At 41.1% G+C, this 25,357-nt stretch overlaps 1 protein-coding gene across 5 annotated transcripts in view; it reads right to left on the bottom strand.

The window, feature by feature from the left end:
• The window catches only part of TMEM245 (transmembrane protein 245), a 121,199-nt gene that overhangs the window by 61,564 nt on the left and 34,278 nt on the right, over positions 1-25,357 (bottom strand). For 3 of the 5 annotated variants that reach the window (XM_073332668.1, XM_073332665.1, XM_073332664.1), the window contains exons 7-11: positions 22,668-22,691; positions 11,452-11,556; positions 7,122-7,204; positions 2,519-2,609; positions 1,575-1,673 (exon numbers count right to left, since the gene is read on the bottom strand). In XM_073332668.1, the coding sequence (XP_073188769.1) occupies positions 1,575-1,673; positions 2,519-2,609; positions 7,122-7,204; positions 11,452-11,556; positions 22,668-22,691 (402 nt within the window). The remainder of the gene's footprint in view (positions 1-1,574; positions 1,674-2,518; positions 2,610-7,121; positions 7,205-11,451; positions 11,557-22,667; positions 22,692-25,357) is intronic. The other 2 variants (XM_073332666.1, XM_073332667.1) reach the window with 2 other exon arrangements.

Raw genomic sequence — 25,357 nt, 5'->3', positions numbered from 1 at the left:
GAGGAGCAATGGGGTCAGGAAGCATGCTGAGCTTCCTGCAGCTGGGGGAGGTCTCTGGGGGTGGGTCTGACACAGCCCCAGCCACTCCTTGCAGGGGAAGAGGAAGTCCCATCCTCTCCTGCCTCCAGCCCAGCCGGGACTAGCAGCTGATCCCAGTTCAGGATAGGAGCCACTGGCTGTGGTGTCCCCAGCCCTATGGTGATTTACCTCTCCACCGGCTGCTCTGGGTGCCTGAAACGATGTACTTGCACTGCTATGGAGTGGTGCATGACTGCTCTTGCAGCTTCCCTGTCAGAAAATCATTTTTTGGCCAGAAAGCAAAGAAATCTGCGGGGGACAAAAATTCTGCGCATGTACAGTGATGTAGGATTCCCCCCAGGAGTATCTAATTATTAAATAAACCACCAGTTTTGGGGGACTGTCTGCCCTATTCTTTGCAAATTTCCCTGATTGAACATTCTCAGTATAGCCCCTCCAGCAATCACAGTCACAAGTATCCATACCAGTTTCCACCTCTAAGGACTTCACTTCCTTTACTTTTGATTTTAGGACATTTTTGACAAGCCCTCTCATTTTACTGAAGTCTCCCTCTCTCATGTTTAGAGTATCTTACTTGCTGGTACTTTACTTACACAGCCATGTTACCTCTCACTACATCACCCTGTCAAGGAAAGTAGCCTTGATTTTCTCTTGCATTTTGACAGTTACACTAGGATAATATTGTTACCAGAAAACCAGAGATCTTCTTGGTAAATTACAAACATTTTAAGAGTGTTTTGTTATAAATAAAAGGTTCTTCACACTGGAGTCTCACAGAACACAAAGTGAACTTAATTTCATGTGCAATCAGTACTGTTTTTACTAAAACAAAAATAAGTAAAGAAAAGTCCATTACACAATGTTAGGATTATTTTGTATGTTTAAATTACATACATTTAAAAGGTTTCAGAGTAACAGCCGTGTTAGTCTGTATTCGCAAAAAGAAAAGGAGTACTTGGGGCACCTTAGAGACTAACAAATTTATTTGAGCATAAGCTTTCGTGAGCTACAGCTCACTTCATCTTAGTAAAATTGCTCTTAATTTTGTTCTCTCTCTAGAGTCTCCCATAATATGAATGCTAACACATACTTTGAATCTGAATTGTTTAAGAAATACAGTGAAAATACACAGATAAAATAGCACTGTAACAAATTCAAATTAATATTTAATTCTGAAGTTGCACAAATATATATACAAATAGCTTTGATTTTACTTCCAAGGAATAAATATTCAGTGCAAAGGTCTGACATACTACAACACATACATATACTAAGCATACATTAAATAGCACATATAACCATGCATGTAACTACATATATGCAAAGGGGCAGAATTCTGGATGAAGAGGAAACCTAATTCTAGTGACCTGACTTGTGCATTTGAAGTCTCAATGCTTCATTAATTTCTTTCACTAAACATTACAAGCTTTTACAATAAGAAAGCTTTTCTCTTTCTTAGAAAGTAGGTTTTTAAAATTTATCTCGAATCAGTAAAAAAATAAAAAAGTGATACATAATAGGTATCAGTTACTCACCTTCACAAACCAAGAATGATAAAGTCTGTCCCAGAGTTCCAGCACTTGCTTTTCAATCACAGCAGTGTTGTTCACTTTCTCTCCTAATATCTTATGGAGCTAGAATATACAGAAATTCTGTTTATTATGTAAAGCAACTTGAAGCTAGCAGCTATGGCTGAACTAAAAGCCAGATCATCTACATTAGATTTTCACTGAATGCTTGGCTCAAGTCCAAAAATATCAAAGAAGTCAACTGTGTCTACAGGTATACATTTCAGAAACTGTGGCTGACAGCACAAAACATCTTACCTGAAACAAACAATTTTGCCACATTAAATGGGAACAGATAAGATTCCTCCCCAATGAAACACTAAGCACAAAGATCTGTAAGATCCTTGTAACAGTAAATACACCCAAAGAGATTTGAGAGGTGTGCTAGACGTCAGAATGCTTATGTGAGGACAATGCAAGATCCTGACATCTTCCCAAAGAACACCAAACTCCCAATCTACAATGTACTCTGTACTTTAAAGGCTGGAACTTCAGATGATCATGGCTTGGCCAAAAATGGTCATTTTCAGGACAATGCATTCTACCATCTGAAAAATGCTTAACTAAGGGCAGTTTCTGAAACAAATTACATTTTCTACAGAGTCTTCACATGGATAGTCACAAGAGAGATGGATAGATACTTCTATTTTCAAGTTCTTAAAAGCAAGCAGTTTCCAGCAGCCATGGGGAGCAAGACTTAAAATCACTCCCAAATATAGGTTTTACTCTGCTAAACAGCAGATTGGAATGAATAAATCTTCAGCAAAACAACCTTTAAAAGGTAACTAAAGCAACCCAAGAGATACCATTTGACATCTACAAGAAGGAAAAAGTATACAGATCATTCACGTATTTTGGAAAGGAACAAAAACCAACACACGAAAACAAAAAAATTAAGGTGGTGTTCTTACCTTGTGTGTAATCCATTCTCGGCCATACTGATACACATTGTTAGCAGCTGAATTGAGAGCTTTTTGAATGACCTGAGCTTCAGGGAGCCAGCTGATATTTTTAAGGAAGGAAAGTATAAATAAAATTATCTCCAATACTTCTGAACCACTTAATTACAGTGCCTGAAACACTAAAAGTAAAAAAGGTTTCCAACCAACTCACAGCACCTATAGTTTAAATATGTATCAACTAACACCTTTGTTAAAACTAGAATACAGTACTTCCTCTTTTAGTGACAGGATGAAGACTTTAACATACAAAGCTTAACTCGGTGTAGGATACAGATTACTACATTTACATTTCACTCTAAGGCTGATCAGGAAAAGTTCTTGAAATTTACTAAATGTAACTTTAGAAGAGAGCTTGTCCATCTGTATGTATGCTATCATATAACGGTTTAGCCTTGTTGGGTTCTTAAAGCTGCTGCTTTGTTAGAAATATAATTTGGAAACCTCATCTTTCTAGTTCGTATAGTTGCAAAGATAACCTTTCAAATATGAATGGACTGTAAACTGATACAGTTTGGTCTTCCTAAACTTACAGACAGCCTAGAAATACAGAGTGATGCACATCACCCAATGCTCAAATCCTATTCCCAGTCAAGATGTGTGCTGGGGACTTTTTCCAGTACTGGGGAAGAATCTTCCCATTCCCACCCTCAGGTCATTCTGAAGGAATGGAGCCACTCTACGTGCATCTACACAGCAATTGAACACCCACAGCTGGCCTCAGTCTGCTAACTTGGGCTCGCAGGGCTGTCAAATTGCCGTGTAGATGTTGAGGCTCAGGCTGGAGCCCGGGCTCCAGTCAGAGCCCAAAGTATCTGCACAGCAATTTTTAGCCCTGCGACCCCTAGTCAGCTGACCGCAGCCAGCCTCAGCCTTGCCGGGGGTCTTTTATTTGAGTGTAGACATAACCCCTGTGGCCAGTAGTCAAGCCTCAGTGCACCAGAGATATGCATCTCCTACATCAGCTCCCCAAATCTTGCCCTATCAGTGCAGAACAGAACCACATAGTTCTCCACAGAGGCTGGGAAGAGAAGTGTTTGGGCCAAAAAGAGGTGTGAATTGCCTTCATTCATCTCAATGAGCTATTAACTGTGATGTTTCTGTCAGAGTTTGACCCCTCAAAAATGCTATCTGAACCTTCAAAGAACTTTTAACTGTCTCTCTCTTGCCCAATTTGAAACTTATGTACACTTCAAGCTCTGAAAGCAAGTAGGGTAAGTCTTTTGGTTAGAGCCTGCTGGATAATTTGACAAGCCTTCAATCTATTTCTATTAAACTTTGAAATCAAGTAAAATGCGATCTTCTACTCAAGAAAAAATCCTGAGAAATAAGGACTCCAATTGAAACTGTGCTATCTAGTGATTCTACTACTTCTCAAACATTTTTATTCCTTGAGTAATCTAGTTGGTCACTAAAACTGCCAGATTTTATTACTCTTATTTTTGTTACATTTCTACTAGGGCTGTTGATTAATCGCAATTAATTCACATGGTTAACTAAAAAAAATCAATCACAATTAATAGCAGTTTTAATCACACTGTTAAATAACAGAATGCCAAATGAAATTTATTAAATATTTTGGATGAGTTTTTGTATATTTTCATATATATAGATTTCAATTACAGCACACAATACAAAGTGTGCATTTTTTATTACAAATATTTGCACTGTAAAAATAAAATAAATTGTTTTTTCAGTTCACCTCATACAAGTTCTGCAGTGCAATCTTTGTCGTGGAAGTGTAACTTACAAATAGATTTTTTTTTGTTACATAACTGCACTTAAAAACAAAAACAATGTAAAAATTTAGAGCCTACAAGTCCACTCAGTCCTACTTCTTGTTCAGCCAATCACTAAGAGAAACAAGTTTGTTTACATTTACAGGAGATAATGCTGCTCTCTTCTTATTTACAACTTCACCAGAAAGTGAGAACAGGCATTTGCATGGCACTTTTGTAGTCAGCATTACAAGGTATTTTACATGCCACACTTGCTAAATATTCATATGCCCCTTCACGATTCGGCCACCATTCCAAAGGACATGCTTCCATGCTGATGATACTCATTAAAAAAAAATGTATTCATTAAATTTTGACTGAACTCCGTGGGGGAGAATAGTATGTCCCCCCCTCTGTTTTACCCGCATTCTGCCATATATTCCATGTTATAGCATTCTCGTATGATGACCCAGCACATGATCCTTTTAAAAAACTTTCCCGGCAGATCTGACAAAACACAAAGAAGGTACCAATGCGAGATTTCTAAAGATAGCTTCAGCACTCGACCCAAGATTTAAGAATCTGAAGTACCTTCCAAAATCTGAGAGGGACCAGGTGTGGAACATGCTTTCAGAAGTCTTAAAAGAGCAACACTCTGATGCAGTCCGAACTACCAAAAAGAAAAATCAACCTTCTGCTGATGGCATCTGACTCAGATGATTAAAATGAACATGCGTCAGTCTGCACTGCTTTGGATAGTTATCAAGCAGAACCTGTCATCAGCATGGACGCATGCCCTTTGGAATGGTGGTTGAAGCATGAAAGAACATACGAATCTTTAGAGCATCTGATATGTAAATATCTTGCAACGCTGGCTACAACAGTGCCATGAGAATGCCTATTCTCATTTTCAGGTGACACTGGAAACAGGAAGTGGACAACATTATCTCCTGCAAATGTAAACAACCTTGTTTGCCTGAGCGATTGGCTGAACAAGAAGTAGGACTAAGTGGACTTGCTGGTTCTAAAATTTTATATTGTTTTGTTTTTTAATGCAGGTTTTGTACATAATTCCACATTTGTAAGTTCAATTTTCATGATAAAGAGATTGCACTACAGTACTTGTATTAGGTGAATTGAAAAATACTATGTTTATTTATTTATTTTTTACAGTGCAAATACTTGCAATCAAAAATAAATATAAAGTGAGCACTATACACTTTGTATTGTGTTATAACTGAAATCAGTACATCTGAAAATGTAGAAAACGTCCAAAAATATTTAAATTAATGGTATTCTATTTTTTTAATCGTGTAATTAATCGTGATTCATTTTTTTAATCACTTGACAGCCTTAATTTCTACCTTCTCTACAGAATGCAAGGGCTGAATCATACAATAGCTACCAACAAGGGGCTTGTTTGTCTAAATGGGGTAATGTGCTATACGGGGGTGTGATTTCTAAACACAGCTTTGTGTTGCAAATTAATTGGTCTATGTAGACCCTGCTGGTGGTACACTTTAACATACTGTGTTAAACAGCACTACATTAAAGCGCACTAGGGAACCTATAGTGCTCGACAGCAGGGTCTACACCAGACACTTAGACATCAGTGGTTCAGGAGCCAAATTAGCGATCAACATTACTGTGGCTCTTTTGGGTAGTGTGAATACATTAGTTTAATTTACTGTAGTACTATATATTCATATTTAAACTGTCTGATGGGGAAATATTTAGTTCTATATACATTATTCTCACAGTAAAATGACTAAGTATTATTTTATCAACTATAACTGGTTAAATACATAGTAAAAGCATACTGGTTGGTTAATAATAGAAATCACAGTGTTTTAGTATCATGTGCTGCAAAGAGCCAAAGGAGACACATTTAAAGAGCCACTTTTCTGAATATCACTGGTCTAGACAAATTGGGGCTTAAAAAAAGTGTACCCAACAATTCACTTGTTTAAATCAGCATAAAAGCAACGGTGAAAAATACCTCTGTAACCATATCACCTAAAAACCACTCCTCAGACTGATCTTTTCCACCTCCGCTATTCACACAATCCACTGTAAGCACTCCCTTCACAGATTGATTGATTCCCTCCCTTTCCCCTTAACTACCCCTTTTCATCTCTCTCCCCACTGATTTTCCCTTCATTTCCCTTCCTATTTGCTCTCCCTATCACACATACTATTCCCTCCAATCTTCCCACTACCTCTCACACTTGCATACTTTTCATTTACATGTAGATTACATGCTCCTCCCCCTTCCACTTATTCTCACTTATAATTCCCCCTAAAAAAGGCGTTTTCCAGACCAATTACTTTCTTTTTCTAATCCACTGCAAAACAGTTTCCCCCAGTCTTACTGTTCCCTCAAGAGAGTTTCCCAGCCAACACCCTATCCTTAAAGAGGCTTGCTCTGCTGTCATTCCCTCCATCCTGTAAATGGGCTTTCCAGTTAATTTTCTGGTCCAGACTATGTGGCTACTGCCCCTTTGCCTTCCTGCACTACAATCTGGGGAGACAAGCTCCTTCAAAACAGCTACCAGGAAGGCAGTTACACAACTATCTGCCACCACTGGTCCACAATTAAACCACCAGGCTCAGCTCCCATCTGCCCTTTCAGCTCCAGGAGAGATCACTACTCCAAGGGATAGACTGGAAGGCAAATTAGCATCAGATTTGTGGGAAGGTAAGCATGCATGTGCCTGAAAAATAGTCACCCTCATTTCTTAACACACAGGAGTCTTTTTTAAAGATATAAAAACTGTAGATAAGAGCACCTTGAAACTTGTTTATCTACTCTAGTCTCTTAATTTCAGCACTCTTACTTTGCCCACTCTGGGTGATTGGCTACAGTCTCATTGATCAAGCTGCTTGTGACTTGAATCAAGTGAACGCTCTCTTGATGTACCTGAGTTAAATACAGACAAAAGAAAGAATATGGAGTGTTATGTAATACAAATTAGCACCCACCCTAAATTAACAGAACAAGATATTTAAATCTACATTTTTAAGAGTGATTGGTAATTTCTGGTGCTCAACTTGTGAAAACTCAGGCCCTTAAAATATTTCAAGGCAGAAAGACACTGAGCACTCTTTCAAAGTGGGGTTCCTTTAAGAGGTTTGAATTCCTGCATCCAAACATTCATGAATCCAAAATTACCAGCCACTTTTGTGAATTTGGGCCATATGTACACAAGTGGCATACTAACCAGAAATTGCAGATTGTTTTCCCAACTGTGATGTAGACACACTGGTAGTAAGATACCTATGTCAAAGAATCTACATAATCCTAAAATAAGTGTAAATTGTAATTTCAAGTTCTGAGATACAAAGCATAGCTTGTGATTTAAATTTTCGCCATAGATAGAAGAAATGTGAAAGCCACTCCATTTTCTGTTCTACAATGATCAACTATGCTGTAAAATACATTACTATGTTAATTCTAGACTAAAAATATATTTCTTATAAAAGGTGTTACTTGGAAATATCTTAAAATAGATTTAGGCACATAGTTTTGTGGTAAATTTTTACAACTCTGCTAACACTTATGATTTCATATACTCAATATTCTTTATAAATTCCACATCATATGAAAAAGGAAACTGACATAAACGGCAGACTGAATGACCACATGGGTTCTGTAATAAAAAAACAGTATAAGCAAAGATGATCAAATAAGTACTTAGTATGAACACAAAGCAGCAAAAAATATTTCTGGGGGAATTCTGCGCCAAAAAGTTTAAAATTCTGCATATTTTATTTTCAAAGTAACATTATAATCACGCCAGCTTCAATTATTTTGGTAATTTCAAAATACCTGTCAACAAGTATGTCTGTAACAATACAGACAACAAAGATGATTCAGGAAATGTTTTTTGACAAATAAATAGATTCCTTATTATGCATATTAATACTGAACTTTGAGCAATAATTCATTTAAACTACAATACAGAATGCATTTACCACACCACTCAGAAGCAGTGCAAAGGTTTATGGGAGTCAGGGTAATGGAGGAGCTGAGGGAGAGGAAAGTAATTGCTGGGAAGGAGCAGCATGGGAGTGAACCTGGATGGCTGTTGGGTATGGGTGGGAGAAGTTGCAGCGAGCAAGAGATGTTAAGAGTAACAAGAAGGGTTTCTTCAGGTATGTTAGGAACAAGAAGAAAGTCAAGGAAAGTGTGGGCCCCTTACTGAATGAGGAGGCCACCTAGTGACAGAGGATGTGGAAAAAGCTAATGTACTCAATGCTTTTTTTGCCTCTGTCTTCACGAACGAGGTCAGCTCCCAGACTACTGCACTGCGCAGCACAGCATGGGGAGAAGGTGACCAGCCCTCTGTGGAGAAAAGTGATTCGGGACTATTTAGAAAAGCTGGACGAGCACAAGTCCATGGGGCCGGATGCGTTGCATCCGAGACTGCTAAAGGAGTTGGCAGCTGTGATTGCAGAGCCATTGGCCATTATCTTTGAAAACTCATGGCGATTGGGGGAGGTCCCAGATAACTTGGAAAAGGCTAATGTAGTGCCCATCTTTAAAAAAGGGAAGAAGGAGGACCCTAGGAACTACAGGCCAGTCAGCCTCACCTCAGTCCCTGGAAAAATCATGGAGCAGGTCCTCAAGGAATCAAGTCTGAAGCACTTAGAGGAGAGGAAAGTGATCAGGAACAGTCAGCATGGATTCACCAAGGGAAGGTCATGCCTGACTAATCTAATGGCCTTCTATGACGAGATAACTGGCTCTGTGGATGAAGGGAAAGCAGTGGACGTGTTGTTCCTTGACTTTAGCAAAGCCTTTGACACGGTCTCCCACAGTCTTCTTGCCAGTAAGTTAAAGAAGTATGGGCTGGAAGAATGGACTATAAGGTGGATAGAAAGCTGGCTACACTGTTGGGCTCAACGGGTAGTGATCAATGGCTCCATGTCTAGTTGGCAGCCGGTATCAACTGGAGTGCCCCAGGAGTCGGTCCTGGGGCCGGTTTTGTTCAATATCTTCATAAATGATCTGGAAGATGGTGTGGATTGCACCCTCAGCAAGTCTGCAGATGACACTAAACTGGGAGGAGTGATAGATACGCTGGAAGGTAGGGATAGGATACAGAGGGACCTAGACAAATTGGCGGATTGGGCCAAAAGAAATCTGATGAGGTTCAATAAGGACAAGTGCAGAGTCCTGCACTTAGGATGGAAGAATCTAATGCACCGCTACAGACTAGGGACCGAATGACTCAGCAGCAGTTCTGCAGAAAAGGACCTAGGGGTTACAGTGGACGAGAAGCTGGATACAAGTCAGCAGTGTGCCCTTGTTGCCAAGAAGGCCAATGGCATTTAGGGATGTATAAGTAGGGGCATTGCCAGCAGATCGAGGGATGTGATCGTTCCCCTCTATTTGACATTGGTGAGGCCTCATCTGGAGTACTGTGTCCAGTTTTGGGCCCCACACTACAAGAAGGATGTGGAAAAATTGGAAAGAGCCCAGCAGAGGGCAACAAAAATGATTAGGGGACTGGAACACATGACTTATGAGGAGAGGCTGAGGGAACTGGGGATGTTTAGTCTTCAGAAGAGAAGAATGAGGGGGGATTTGATAGCTGCTTTCAACTACCTGAAAGGGGGTTCCAAAGAGGATGGTTCTAGACTATTCTCAGTGGTAGCAGATGACAGAACAAGGAGTAATGGTCTCAAGTTGCAGTGGGGGAGGTTTAGGTTGGATATTAGGAAAAACTTTTTCACTAGGAGGGTGGTGAAACACTGGAATGCGTTACCTAGGGAGGTGGCGGAATCTCCTTCCCTAGAAGTTTTTAAGGTCAGGCTTGACGAAGCCCTGGCTGGGATGGTTTAGTCGGGGATCGGTCCTGCTTTGAGCAGGAGGTTGGACTAGATGACCTCCTGAGGTCCCTTCCAACCCTGATATTCTATGATTCTAAGTATGAAACAGGTTTTTGGGGGAAGAGGGGAGGGATTGTTACAGAGTTGGGGAGCCTTCCCTGGCTGACCCCTAGCCTCTCTCATTCAGTCAGGCACATCTGCCCCTGTCCCCATGTGTCCCTGCACCCCCAGTAAGCCAGCCCTTTTCCCTCATCTCCATGTACCCTCACTCAGCCACTCCTCCTCCATCCCCATGTGGCCCGCACCCCCACTCCCATTCAGCCCTCGCACTAGTCTGTCCCCCACTAGCCCTTCTTAACCCCCGTCTGTGACACCCCCGCCCCCCAGCAGCCCCATGTGCCCCACGTTGTCTGTCCCTCACACATCCCATGCCTCCTCACCTGGCCCCATGAGCAGGGCACTGTGAGGAACTCAACCTCTTCTCCTCCCTCTCCCCTCTTCGTGGTTGGTTAACCTGACTGGGAGCAGCTGCCCTCAGTTCTGGCACCACAGTAGCCCCTGGTGGGCAAAGGGTGTAATTGCAGTGCCTTTCTGGCAGAATGAATTTTCTGCAGAGAAAAAAAAAATTCTGCAGGGCACATGTGCAGTGGCTCATAATTCTTCAGGAGTTTAAAAAAAAAGAACTTTACATTAAATGAGTGACCTCCACTGGGAAGAAAGAGTAGCTGCATAGTGAAAATCAGTTAGAAAATCTGACCTTGAAAATGTGGTGTCATGAGATCAAAACTGACAGTTACAAGTGGGCATGTGTACCTACACACCTCACAAATATTTACGAGTGTGAGATACAGAAGTTCTTGTATAGAAATGTATGCTCTTCCCTTATTTCCACAGATTTATGCTGAAAGTGATCTTCAATGCATTCAAATATCATTCTTCACATAAAAATTGGTAAGTAGTTTCACAATATTAATATTCTACTGCAATAATTTACACCAGCATAACGCTGATGCTAAGGAATCTGAGGTCTTCTCCCTTACTCATTGAAACTGAGCAGCTATAATAGGTTGCAAATAATTCGAGTACTAGTACTGTAAAATTATAATATGGCTCACAATTCTGCTACTTCACAGTTTACTAGTGTGACACACTTTGCATACACAAATATTTTTTCTTCATCTATACATAGTATTAACAAGATAGATTGAAGAACATTTGATTAAAGCAGAAGGGCTTTTAAAGATATTTAGTATAGTGCAGCATAAACATCAGTAACATTTTCATTTAAAAAAGGGATTAAAAGAACTGATCATCATTCTTGGTGCACTGTACCTTTGCCGTAAGGAGCAGGGCTAGCAGAAGCGTTCCTATCACTAGCAAAAATATTATGAAAATGCTAATTATTTTATCAAGCATTTTCTCCAGCCACACGATCATCTGTGCAGAAAAAAGAAAAACAAATCATGACATACAAAAAAAAATCAGTTTTTTATTCAAGTGATACTGACCCAGTCTGAATCCTGGATTTCAACAGGAGTTTTCTTTACAAAAAGACTGCAAGATCAGACCCTAAGCTTAGATATGAACAATTAACAAGCAATGTTTAGCATGACAACTAAGGAAAGTGTTACAATGCAAGTGATTTTGCAAATTAAATTTAAATATTACTGTGACTCACATAGCAAGCCCTCAACAAAGCAATCAGTAATTTAACATTATTTTGTTATCAGACCCAAAGAAGCTAGCACTCATTTTAATTCTGAACTTACATTCTGGCTTAATTTCTTGTCTTCAAGCAACAGAGAAACTTACGGTCACTATCATCTGCACAAAACTTGGGAAGTTACCGGTGTGGACTATACAACCATAATTTGCCAACTTGGATGGCTGAAAATCACCTAAGTCTCTAATGAGATACCTACATAAGTGGCCTGATTTTTAATGCTGCTAATCAGACCTCAAGCCTGAACTCAGTGCAGATGGCCTGAACACACACATGCCGCAACTAACCAGTAATCACATCACTTCAGGTTCATGAAGTTCTGTTGGCGTCGTTCAAGGAGGGAAAAATCTTAATTACATGGCTGTGTGGAGAGTACTCTAGAAAAGAGTAAACTGCACTTAATCAAATATGAAAGGGGCCTGATTAAATAAAGATCACATAACCTCATCGTGGGCAAATGTATTTTTTCCAGATTTTGTGGCTCAAAAGTCAGAAAAAGCACTCGAGTAAAAAAAACTAGCAGGGTAAATCTAGCTGTGCTCTAAAATTTTACTTTAAAACAGAACTGAGTTCAGAGGCAATATGCAGAGGGTTCAATATTTCCAAATGAGAAATGGCTCGACATTCAGTGGTTGTGCTGATAATTTTAGTTGCTATTCTCTTCCTCAGTGTCATGTAAATGTTAAAAGTTAGAGTAACAGGAGCTCTCTCTATTACGGATCCCTATCCCTGCATATGAAGTTGCTTTATTGATCAATTACTGATTGTTATAGTTTTAAAATTTCTTTATAACTGGAACATCACCGTGGCATCTGATCACCTAATATACATTAATGATTTTACCCTCAGACTCCACTACAATTGACATCTTGTTTAACACACATTGTCACAAGGCAGATAGTCAGCATTTCAGAGCAACTATTCAGAATACAGTGTGACACTCTCTTTAGAGAGGCAATTGTTGAGTTCTGCAAGTTCCTGCAATGAAACCTGCATTATACTATGTTCTGCAGAAGGGAATCTCAAAGAACCTGCAGTACCCAGCAAAAATCTCAGAGAGAACATGGAAATTTTCATTGTTTGCCACCATACCCTGAAACACTTCAGCAATCATTCAAGTCCTCTCCCCGGTAATAGTGGGGAAGTCAACTGCCTGCAGGGCAGTTATCTGAAAAATTCCAACTAGATTGAACTCCAAACTATCTACCATCTAGGAAACTACAGAAAATCCTGTTTCAGTTTTGCCCTTTCAAAGGGCTCATACGTTTAATGATTTTGATGACACAGCAACATAAAAATGAGTTACCTTTTCCTGAATTGGCGTTCTTCGAGATGCGTTGTTCATGTCCATTCCGTATTAGGTATGTGTGCTCACCACATGCACCGGTACCAGAAGCTTTTCCCTCAGCAGTATGTTTGGGGACCAGCTCTGGTACCCCCTGAGCGACTGGCACATACGGCAGTGAAAGAGGCGCCGCCGGCTCCCCCACCCTCATTTCCTTCTTGCCGGAAACTCTGACAGCGGGGGAGGGGTGGGTGGGTCATGGAATAGACATGAGAAACATCTCAAAGAACACCTGTTATGGAAAAGGTAGCTGTCTTTTCTTCTTTGACTGCTTGCTCAAGTCCATTCCACATAAGGTGACTCCAAAGCAGTACCCCTGGAGGCGGATAGGAGTCCACAGACGTATAGATTGCAACTGGCCTGCTGACTGATGGCATAATGAACCGTGAATGTGTGGACAGAGGACCATGTTGCAGCTCTACAGATGTCCTGGACAGGGATGTGCGCCAGGAAGGCCGAAGACACCTGAGCCATAGTCAAGTGGGCTCTAACAACCAGTGGCAGCAGAACCCCCAGCAGGTCATAACTCGTCTTTATGCACAAGGTAATCCAATTGGAAATCCTCTGCAAGGACACTGGCAGGCCCTTCATCCTATCCACTGTAGCGATGAAGAACTGAGTTGATTTATGGAAACGTTTGGTACGTTCTAAGTAAAAAGCCAAAGCCCTTCGGATGTCCAGCATATGAAGTGCCTTTCTTCACTGGTCTTGTGCGGTTTGGGACAGAACACCGTGAGGAAGATGTCCTGGCTGATATGGAAGGTGGACACCACCTTCGGCAGGAAGGCCGGGTGGGGCTGCAGCTGAACCTTGTCCTTGTAGACGACCGTGTACACCAGTTCTGAGGTCAAGGCTCTAATTTCACAGACTCATTTCGCCAACATCACCGCCACCAGGAACGTGAACTTCCATGACAGGTGGGAAAGGGAGCAGGAACCCAGCGACTCGAAAAGGGCCCGTGAGCTTAGAGAGGACCAAGTTAAGATCCCACTGCAGGACAGGAGTGTGTACCTGCAAGAAGAGTCTCTCAAGCCCTCTCAAAAATCTGACTGCCATGTCATTGCAAAACTCCATCTGTCTTTGGATCAGCGGGTAAAAAGTGGAGATGGCTGCGAGATGCACTCTAATGGACATGTGCGCCAGGCCCTGGTCCTCAAATGAAGCTGATAGTCTAGGACATCCTGTATTGAAGAACACAAAGGAGAGATGCCACACTCAGATGCCCAGCAGGAAAACCTTGTCCACTTGGCCAGGTATGTCAATCTAGTTGAGGGCTTCCTACTTCCCAGGAGGACCTGTTGGACCTCCTCTGAATAGATCCGATCCTCCGGGGACCACATACGCTGCCAAAGATGCTGCACACTAATCGGACCACTGAGTTCTTTGACGTTTATGTGGAGCGTCATCTCCTCCGGGGACCACATACCCTGGGTCTGAAGATCTCAGAGGTGCACACTAGATAGATGGTCACTATCTTTTCCTGGTGATCCCTAGACTGGGAATAGGCTGTCAGCCATTCCGGCAGGGGCCGCATCCAGAGCCTGACATGGTGGACAATGTATGTTCAGGCTGTCATGTGGCACAGCAGGCACAGGAACACCTTGGCTGTAGTCCGGGGGAATGGGGACACTTCCATGATGAGGTCTGTCAAGGCCCGAAGTCTTTCTACTGGCAGGAACGCTCTAGCACAGGTCCAGGCGAGGAACGCTCCGATTAACTCTATCCTTTGTCCAGGCACCAGCGTTGACTTTGTCGTTTACTAGGAGACCCAGGGAGCGGCACGTGGCTTGAAGCACTGCAAAATCCCTTTGGATTTGAGACCTGGAGCTGCCCTTGACCAGCCAGTCGTTGAGATACATGTAGATCTGGATACCCCAGCGCCTGAAGTAAGCGGCTACCACTGACATGCAGTTGGTAAATACTCTCCGTGTTGTCGCCAGGCCAAACGAGAGGACCGCAAACTGGTAGTGGTGGGGCCCCACTGTAAACTGGAGGAAGTGTCTGTGTCCTTGAAAAAGCGTTATGTGGAACTATGCGTCCTTCAAGTCGAGGGTGGCATAACAGTCTCCCGAATGCAGGGAGGGGGATGATAGAAGCCAGGGAGACCATGCGGAACTATAGTGTCCTTAGGTACTTGTTGAGGTCTCGCAGGTCCAGGATGGGTCATAGACTGTCCTGGGCCTTTGGGATTAAAAAGTACCGGAAATAGAACCCCTTGTTCCTGTACTCGAGAGGAACTTCTTCCACTGCATCCAGCTGTTGTAACCCCTTTACCTCCTGTGCAAGGAGACTTTTGTGAGAAAGGTCCCTAAGAGGGACAGGGAAGGTGGGTGGGAAGCAGGGGTAGAAAGGAACTGGAGGGTATAACCCTGCTCCACTGTGCTGAGGACCCAGGGGTCCGAAGTTATAGCTTTTCAAGTAGGGAGGAACTACGGGGAAAGATGCATCTGGGGAATAGTCGGGTAGGTCACCCTCAGACGCACCCTCAAAATGACCGTTTGGCCCCTTACTTGTTACAGGTCAAGCCTGACTGGACAGAGGCAGGTGGTGCTTGTAGCCCTTAGCTCATTTGTGGAGCTGGTACTGCCGAGGCTGGCTCCCCGGCCCTAAGGCTGCTGTGGTTTGAATCGCTTATGCGCCAGGGCTGTGATGTAGAGACCCAGGGTTTTCAGGGTGGTGCGGGAGTCCTTGAGGCTATGCAACTTGCTATCTGTTTGCTTCGCAAATAGGGCTCAGCCATCGAAGGGCAAGTCCTGCATTGACTGCTGGGCCTCAGTAGACAATGCAGAGAGGAGCAGCCAGGAGGCTTGCCACATAGAGGTAGTGGAAGCCATGGTGTGGGCAGCAGCAACCAGTGGCATCTGAAGCTACCAGGAGGACTGTCCTGGCCGCAGTTGTTCCCTCCTCGAGGATCGATCAGAACTCCTTCTTGGAAGCCTCGGGGAGCGACACTTCAAACCTGGCCATGGCTTGCCACATATTGCCAATGCCGCAGGAACCTCCACGTCCACTGTTCAGCAACTTGCTCCCTGGGATACCGAGGCTGCTGCCCTCTCCGAGACAGACTGAGCAGCCTGGGAAGGTTGGGAGAACCCCCATGGGTACCATAGCACTGGTCACTGCACTTTGGGCCATGGGACAGGTTTCGGTGCTGATGATGTAGATAGCACCGCAAGTACCAGGGCTTGTCCCGCAGTCAGGAAACGTCACTCCATGCCGACGCTATAAGCAGTCGGTACCGGGCAACCAGGATTGGACAGAGCATTGGCTCTTGTCTGACCGGGGCCAGTCACTGTGTCCCGAAGCCAACATGTCCAAGGAAGCCGGGCCATCTTGTTCGAGGCCTCAGGGACTGACGGCGATTGGCGGATCTGAGTTGGACACCCAGCAATCCCCGCCTCACACTACTCGACCAGTACGTCGAATGGGCCCGGGAGCTACCACTGGCCAGTTGCTGGAAGGATCTTCCTGAGTACGGCAACCTCCTTCTTGGAGATGGGTGATAATGGCCTGGTGGTCTCGGATCCCCGATCGATCCTGTGATCGGTATCGGGCCCTTGCAGATGGTCGGGGCTCGTCCCATAGATCTTGACGGGTGGCACGTGCCTCAGAGGCTGTGCTAATCTACCAGCGAGGTATGCCTTGAGTCCCTTGGTTGGTGTCCCAAGTGCAGAGACTGAAGAGGGCTCCACTGAGCTTGCCTCTCTAATCCTGAGAAGTGACGACCTCGGGTGGGCAAGCGATGGTAGGACCGCCCTCTTGATGGGGAACAGTGCCACTGAGGTGGGGAGACACATAGGTCCCAATGCAGGTTTTCCCCGAGGCCGGGGTACCATGGGAGCCGGTGTGGGAAGCACCGGGTGCATCAGCATCTCTTGAGCAACTCAAAGTCGTAAGCGAAGTATGGGATGGGCTGCACCACTTGACTTGAGCTGGGGCCCAACCTCTCCTTTCTTTGAGGTAGGAGATCTTCCCCTCAGTCTTTTTCAGCTTCTTGATTGGAGCTGTGGAGGGAGACTGGTGCTATCTTGTGGACAGAGGCCTGGTAGTCGGTGCGAAGTCGGGCCGCTGCTCTGGTGCTGGAGTGAGTACTGACTCCATTAGGAGCACTTTGAGACGGACATCGTGCTCCTTCTTTGTCCTAGATACGACACTTGTCACTTATGTGCCCTTCGCCTAAGCACCTAAGGCAACTGTTATGTGGATCGCTGATGGGCATAGGTGATTTTCAGCGATAGCAGGGCTTAAAGCCTGGAGATCAGGGAATGCCCTGTCCCCCAGCTGAGTCCCGTTTGGGACTACGAGAACTTTACGAACTACTACTAAGGGTCACTGTCAACAACTATACTACAAGTTCTGCACAGTTTGAGACAACATTAGCTGAAGCAGCAGATGTTCCAGCACCATCACTGGCGGCAAGAAGGAACTGAAGGGAGCCGGAGGCGCCATTTATGCTGCGGCATGTGCACGTTACTCCAAGGGGTAGCAGAGCCAGTCCCTTATGGATACTGCTGGGGGAAAAACTTCCAGCACCCATGCATGTGGCGACCACACACACCTAATATGGAATGGACATGAGCAAGCACTTGAAGAATAAAAAGGATACAGCACCTTAAAAATACTGTGTTATACATAAGTTAAATATTCACTTTATCTTCTGTAACTTTCCTTGCTATTTCTTTCTCAATTTAAAAAAAGACGTGGCTTCTACTCACAGGTCCAAATTCAGAGACACATCTAAGTGAATCTAAGAAAACCTAACTAATGTAATGTATCTCTTATCTCAATTATCTTCAACAGGTATGCTAAACTTAGATTCAGTTTGTGAAAAATATACATCCACTTAACGCATAAGCTTACATATCACCTTTGAATCTGTCCCACTGGCTACTGAGTCCATGGCCATATCTACATTAGGGAACCGCATGAGAGATTTCCACCACTGTCAGTTCTGATCCAACAGCACCACTGATAGCAACAAGCGTCTCAGCATAGACATATCTAGAGGCTTTTGTTGTTTTACCACTGTGTAAACTGTTGGTTTGATCTGGAAACCTCTAGAGTCTTGGAAGATAGGTCTCCCACTGGAGCCATTGAACCGATAGTACCATCAGTGTCCTTACTGTAGGCAAGTTCTAAGAGTCTAATATTATGCTACTTGCAGTTGGGCCATCAGGGAAAGCTGAAAAGGGAAGAGCAGAAGGGTGTAATAAGGTATAAGTGAAAGCATGCTCTCCATATTATTAATTCACTTACAGCCTCCTCTTAACTCTTGTTGTACCCCCTTCAATCTGGTCCCTCAACACTAGCTTAGACTAGTTTATTGTCTGTAGGACAAATTCAAAGAAAGAAAAAGAGGCTTCACTGTAAATAAGTGAGAGATTAAGAGAGTTTTAAAGACTTTCAAAACATGGGTGCAACACAACGCTGCTAAATACTATAAATAAAAGTATTTATTCACCTAATAAGTGGCCTGTTTTTCAAAAATGCTGAGCACCCAGCAGCTCCTATACATGCTTGATTCTAATCTCCCATTTAAAAAACAAAACAAAAACCTCAGTCTCACTGTTGGTTCAATTTACATGCTGGAGGCAGTGGGAAAAATAACTGTAAATTAAACCAGTTGAAACTTACCACTGAATTTGGTCCATATTTCTCTAGGTCATTCTTATAGACTTTCCTTTCTACCCTACCCCTAAATACATGCATGCACATAACACACACACACACACACTTTCTAAACATCAGTCGTCAGCAGCTATTCAGTATTTTAAAGTAATTTAATTGTTAGTCAATAGCTACAAGCAAATGTTGCCATGACATCTACGACAGTCAAGTAGTGGAAAGAAACCAAACTCCTAAGCTACAGAAGGTCATTCACTCATTAAAAAATAATAATAATGATGGATTTCTGATATGCAGTCAATGAAAACTATCTTAAAATGTCAGGGTTTTGAAGGAAAGGGTATAAACTTATCTTTACATTTCAAAAATAAAGCAAATTACAAACAATTGAATTACGCCTCAAAACTAAAGGAAGGTCAAAGTACATACATTCATGAGTTCACTGAGAAATGTATTTGGAAAAAGTAATTGGGATGAACATTTTAATTGAATGTGGCTTTTTAAATCTACGGTTTGTACTAGGAACTAGCTTTGAAAAGACTGACTCATGTCTAGATTTATTGGAATTGGGAGAGTGATTATGCCTTCTATATTTTATACAGCACTGTACATTATTCACAAAAAAACATTTAAATCAAATCATCTCATCTTAAAAGAACACCTACGTATATCTGAGTGCTCATTTTCTAATATATTTTTACATGCTAAACTATTATACATGCAAATTGTATATATTGACAAACCTCTGAATATATATTTGTTTGTGGTAAAATACAAACAGTATGAGTATCTTGCTTCTTTTATGCAGTCGCAGCTGTTTCAGTGTCTATTTTAATTTCCCTCCCTAAAATAAAGTAATAAATCAAATCGGATGTGTTTTCTGGTAAGGATTTAATCTTCCATTATTGTAGGACTGTTAAAAAGGGATAATTTAGCTCCAGTGAAGTCAGTTACTCAGATATGTCAGGTTCACGGTGAAAAAGTGCAGATGAGTAGCTAGGTCAAACAAGCTGGGGAGCTGTCTACATTAGGGTTCCCAAGGTTGCTAACACTGGCGCAGAGGCACTGATTTTAGCAAAAATGAAAGGTATTTATGATTCACGCTGTAAACAATGCCATACAGAGCACGTCTTTCTAACTCACTGGAATCTCTTCTATGCCTTGGGCTCAGTAAGTAATATTAAGTTGTGTAATTCTTACTCACAGAAGTCACAGTTTAAAAACAGTCCCTGACAGAAAGCTCTTATATAAAAGAGCTTTGCTCTTAACCTCCCGTCCTAATAACCAGAATTACCAATAACCATTTCAAACCCTGTCCTGCCTCCATGGGTCAGATTTTTAGTTTCACATTGCACAGAGAAGCTTATTTTAGTATTCTCTTAAGTACTTTCCTTGAGAGGAAGACGAAAAAGTTATAAAAGGTAAGCAACCTTTAGAACTGCAATCCGCTCTTTTGTGCTTCTATCTTCCCCCTTTCTTAGCATTTTATGAACTGTAGATTTGATAAAATTAAGAGCCTGTCAGAATTTACAGTCTGTTTTTGGATTTTATATCTAAGTTGTACAAATGTATGATTTGCTCAGCATACACAGGAGTCTTAGCATATTACAAAATAAAAATATTTTGATATAAATGTTCAAAATATCTATGTAGGTGCAAGAAATGAAAGATGAGAAGTTTCAAGTACTTTTTCCAAGTAAATAATTAAAGCTCAATTTTTTAAAAGTTATAGTCTGCACGTGATGGGTCTACATTATTTTTATTCTTTTTTAATTATATTTTATTATTATTTTTTAAATGTATTTTAATAGCCATGTTAGTATTTAGCAACTTTTATATTGTGGCAAAATTAGGGTAAACCCACCCACATAAAATCGCTGTTCAAACATTAAGAGTCTAAAACCACAGAATCAAGAAAATGGACAGTTAAGACCAAAATTCCATTAGTACCTCAGTACATTGTGTGGGTATATTGCAGAGATGTAACATATCATTCCCAAACAAAAATTCTTCTTTAAGACAACTTCTGGTTGCACATACATATTTATAATTTAAGAACACTTGCACGTTGTAGTACAGACACAATCCTTTCAACATCAGGAAATGGAGGATGAAATTAAAACAGTCTAAATGTCAAAGATCAGATGATGGTCAAACTATCCTTCTACTCTAACTGCTCTCCCCAATCCATCTTTTAACAAAAAGCCACACAAATCTTGCTTCTCCCTACCTCACCCCAACCACCCCCCACATACTCAGTGAAATCCCTGCATAGGGAACTCATCCACTGGTGCTGGAGATGAAACTCTCCAGTCCCCGTGTTTCAGGCTAAAACGACCACAACATCTCATGCATTATTCTCCACATATTTTCCACAGAAGACCCCAACTATAATCTCAATTTTACTGTTTGTTACCCACACTGTTAAAAAAATACCTTTATATCTCCTTCTCCATCCACAGCTACACTTTGGACTGGGTATACAACTCTATCCCTTTCACCCTCCCATCACAGGCCAGAGCCATTATATTCCAGGTACCTACTACAGTCTACAAGGGCAGCTGTAGGTTATGTGACTGATCAAAGAGACTATACTTTTATACTTTGTACAGGCAACAGTAAACACCGAGTTTCTGTGCAGTGACAGCTAGTTGGATTCTCTCACCAGTGCTGAGATAAATGAGGACAGAGGTTGGTGCTAGAAGTTTAGCTGATTTCCAGTTTTATGGTTTTATTTGCTTTTTAAAGATACTACCTTTTAACTTCCTGCCCTTCATACATAGTGTTTGAACATTTAATAATTTAAATCAATATGTATCTACAACCATTAGTTTATCTTAATGCTTTTCTGCTGGGGAATTTTATGTTTGAGATTTGTATTTTAATACTTTTGATGCCAGATTTCCCACCTTGATTTTCATACAAGTTCCACTGGCAGCCCTCTCCAGCTCTCTTGCTGCTACTGTGGAGCTGGTATGCTCTGCCAGAGTTTAAGGCTTTGTCTAAAATCGGGATTCGCCCAGATTCCAGCCACTGTGGATGCACTAACAAATTCCTAGTATAGACAATGAAAGTAGCAATTTGTAGGAGTGTAGTAGCTTAATCCTGTTTAGAACTGAAATAAATTAGTTGAAGTACCTCAGCAACACAGGGTGAATTAAGGATGAGATTGTGTGTCATATGGATTACATGGCTATTTTTTTCTATGAACCTCATAGAAAGGAAATTATTTTCTTTTAACTACAGTAGCAGTTTTGGATGTTCCTTCCTTCTACTTGATGCTGCTTTGGGTGCTCCCCAAGTAATGGTTCAATATGGAGTAATTTGGAGTTTTATTTTTCCCTTAAGAAAAAGAATGTGTGGGTTAAGTTGGTGCTTTTGAAGGCCAAAGCCTAATAGCACTGACTAGAGCCAGTCATAATACAGGAGCTATGCAAGTTTCCACTCACATCTTTGTAAACTTACCCTAGTCCTGACCTTCAACACCTTTAAGTTCCCCTAAACAGAAAATGCCTACAGAGTCAAATTATGTGTTCGCTTTGTGACGTGTACAGATGGGGATTAGTCAAGAGATCAAATTTTTCTTAAATCTTAAAATTATTTGAACCCAAGTCCACAAAGGAGAAAGGCTAATACACTAACCTGCTGTATAAGACATTTAACTAAATGCATTCATTTTATTTAAAAGATATAGATCAGATGGCATTATATGACCTCCAGTAGCTTAGACGGGGGGGGGGGGGGGAAGAGGAGACGACAATTGGGAGAGAGAACTAAAGAGCAAGACATGTTAAAAGCGTTCATGCTGCAAAAAGGACACAATCCTTTAGTTGGAATCACAATCTCTTTATTTACCTTCTTATTAAGCCAGTGCCACAGCTTGTGGGGGAAGAGAGGAAGGGAGACGGAGGAGAGAAAAAAAAAGACAAGACGACAGTGGAAGATTATTGAAGAATGCAGTAATAGTGTGAATAGAAATGAAGGCAGACAGTCATCCACAGAATGAAAATTAAGTAATTCCAGACCCAAAGGTAAACTGCATTAGGAAATAAATAGTGAAATCTGTAATACAATAATCTAGGATTTACCAGGAAAATGCATAGGCATGGCAAAATTCGATTCATGTATATATATAAATTTCAACAGATATCTATTTTTTAAAATTTTTCCTACTTTTATCTCTTTACATTTTCATAGTTGTGGGAAATTATGGGGAGGTGAAACAGTAATTATTTAATGACAGCAGACATTGAAATTCAAAAAGCTAAAGCTTTATAACCATTAACACAAAAACTGTCAACATTACATACCACAATATATACAAAGCAAATATCCTTAAATCAAAAACTAGTAAGTTCAAGCAACATTTTTCTTACTTTGTCTAATAGTAAATTTTGACTATTATCTATGGAAATATTTTTCTGTTGGCTTATGTATGGTGAAATCGGTATTTACCAACATTTTCCGATAATCTAATCCTTTCAAGCCTAAATATGCATAATATTTAGCAAGTGGAGTACAGTGAATGAATATAAACTTCATCATATTTTGCTAGCATAACTTAACACTAATAAACCAGCTATAAATCAGCATCACTATGTCTTGAATAGTTACAGATTAACAGTAGCAAGCCAAAATTTTAAAAATCAGTGCAACACTTGTGAAAGTTCTTTTCTAAAAGCAGCGTGATATCATTGTGATATCAGGAATCAACATCTCATACACTAGTTTATTGCAATGAGGTTCCAACTTTGACCAAAGATACAGTTTAAAATATATATGAAGCGTCTTTTATGTTACCTATTGTGATATACATAAATTTTATTATCCTATTAGTATTACTGCATTCATACCCAGTGAGAATCAGTATGAAAAGGAATATAAAATACACGCATATATTTATATGCATGAGATACAGACCAAGAGGTCATGGAACCAACACTTATTTACACATGCTTGTCTGCAGTAGGATCATATTATAAATTCAGGTGCTGAGCCCTTCCCTGACAAGCAACCGTCTACTTTTGTACTGAAATAAATATTACTCTAATTCTCACCCAAACTACTCAGAGACTCACTCATTCTAAGGCCTGCTTTTCAATAAGATTTTACTTCAATTCCAGCTACTGGTAACAAGTCACGAATACATCCATGCAAATCCCAAGTGTGGACAATTGAAGTGGCAGCTTGCACCCGTGAAGCTTGAAACTGGGCTAAGCTCCAGGTAGGATAAGTATAAAATTAAAGAATTAAGATTAGCTTAAATTTAGTTAAGGAAATTTGTGCGTGTTGTAAAGAAAGCCCTGACTCTCAAGAAGGAAGATCTTGAAAATAATAAGCAATAAGGCCAGAAGGAACAAAGTAGGGAGGATGTCTGTCTTAAAATGAGCCAACACAGCCCTTCCCCAACCTGCATACTAGTGTTAAAGCTTATGTGAACCCAAGTAGACAGCAAGAAGGAAGGGAGGAAATGCCTTTGGAAGAAAGGTGGTTGTAAATCTTATCTGGATTAAGACTGGAAATAAGGGTGAATTGTCTCAACTTGGTTTTTAACTGAAGCTAGTAATTGGCAATGACATCACTTGTTTGTAAAAATAAACTCTTAAAGGGTCCATTGCCAATACCCGCCTGACCAAGCTGGAGCCTACCAATATGAGTCTAAACAACACTGGGTTTAATCCACTTGTAAATCTCTTGATCAAATGCTTATTAATGTTTTGTTACTGTTTGGATGTAGTATATTACTTATTGATTAGGCTTTTGAGGCATGTTTAGAGCAATTGTATAAGTACCATTTGGCCTTTGGATTTAATAAAGGAATAGTGGTTCCCGTATTAATAATTCCAACACCCCATCAGAACAAATTGTGTTTTTTCTGGTCTACAGCTGGGGTTTGCACCAGTGGCTGGCCATCAATAGATGGAATTGGGACAAAATTCCTAATGTAAACAAGGCCTAAGAGAAAATGTATCAAATAAAACCAAAATTTCAGAACGTAAATTAAAGTATGATTAAGCAAGCAACAGGCTTACAATTAAACATAGGCATTCAAAGATTTCAAAACAAACAATATACAACAGAAAGTATGCAGTTATCCCATATACTTGTGTGGCTTAGGTACACCTGTTCCTATAGAAACAAGGCATGGAAATGGGAAGGTACAAGAGAGCTTCAAAAGTCTCAGCCTCCAGCTTCTGATTTGTTTCCACTCTTTCTTCCCAGGAAATGGGATATTGTATAAGTCAAAAATAAGGTAACGGGTTTTATAGATTTAACAAAAAAATCTTGCCTTACCTTACTTTCATGGAAACTGGGTAGAAAATTCCCATATGAGTGTAAGAACCCGTTTTCATCATTAAGTACCAAGCAGTGTAAACAGGATATTTTGATCAGCTACTTTCCCCTCTTAATGGTTATAATAATGTGACAGAGGGGAAATTATTGTCCTGGTTCTAGCCTGGGAAATTAACATGATACTAGCATAACCTCCCTCATTCAGATTCTGTCTTATATCTTCTCCATTCTAAAAGTAATACAACAAATGA

Source organism: Lepidochelys kempii, chromosome 2 (assembly GCF_965140265.1).
Source record: "Lepidochelys kempii isolate rLepKem1 chromosome 2, rLepKem1.hap2, whole genome shotgun sequence".
Taxonomy (NCBI): Eukaryota; Metazoa; Chordata; order Testudines; family Cheloniidae; genus Lepidochelys; species Lepidochelys kempii.
This window is presented reverse-complemented; position numbering and strand designations above follow the sequence as displayed.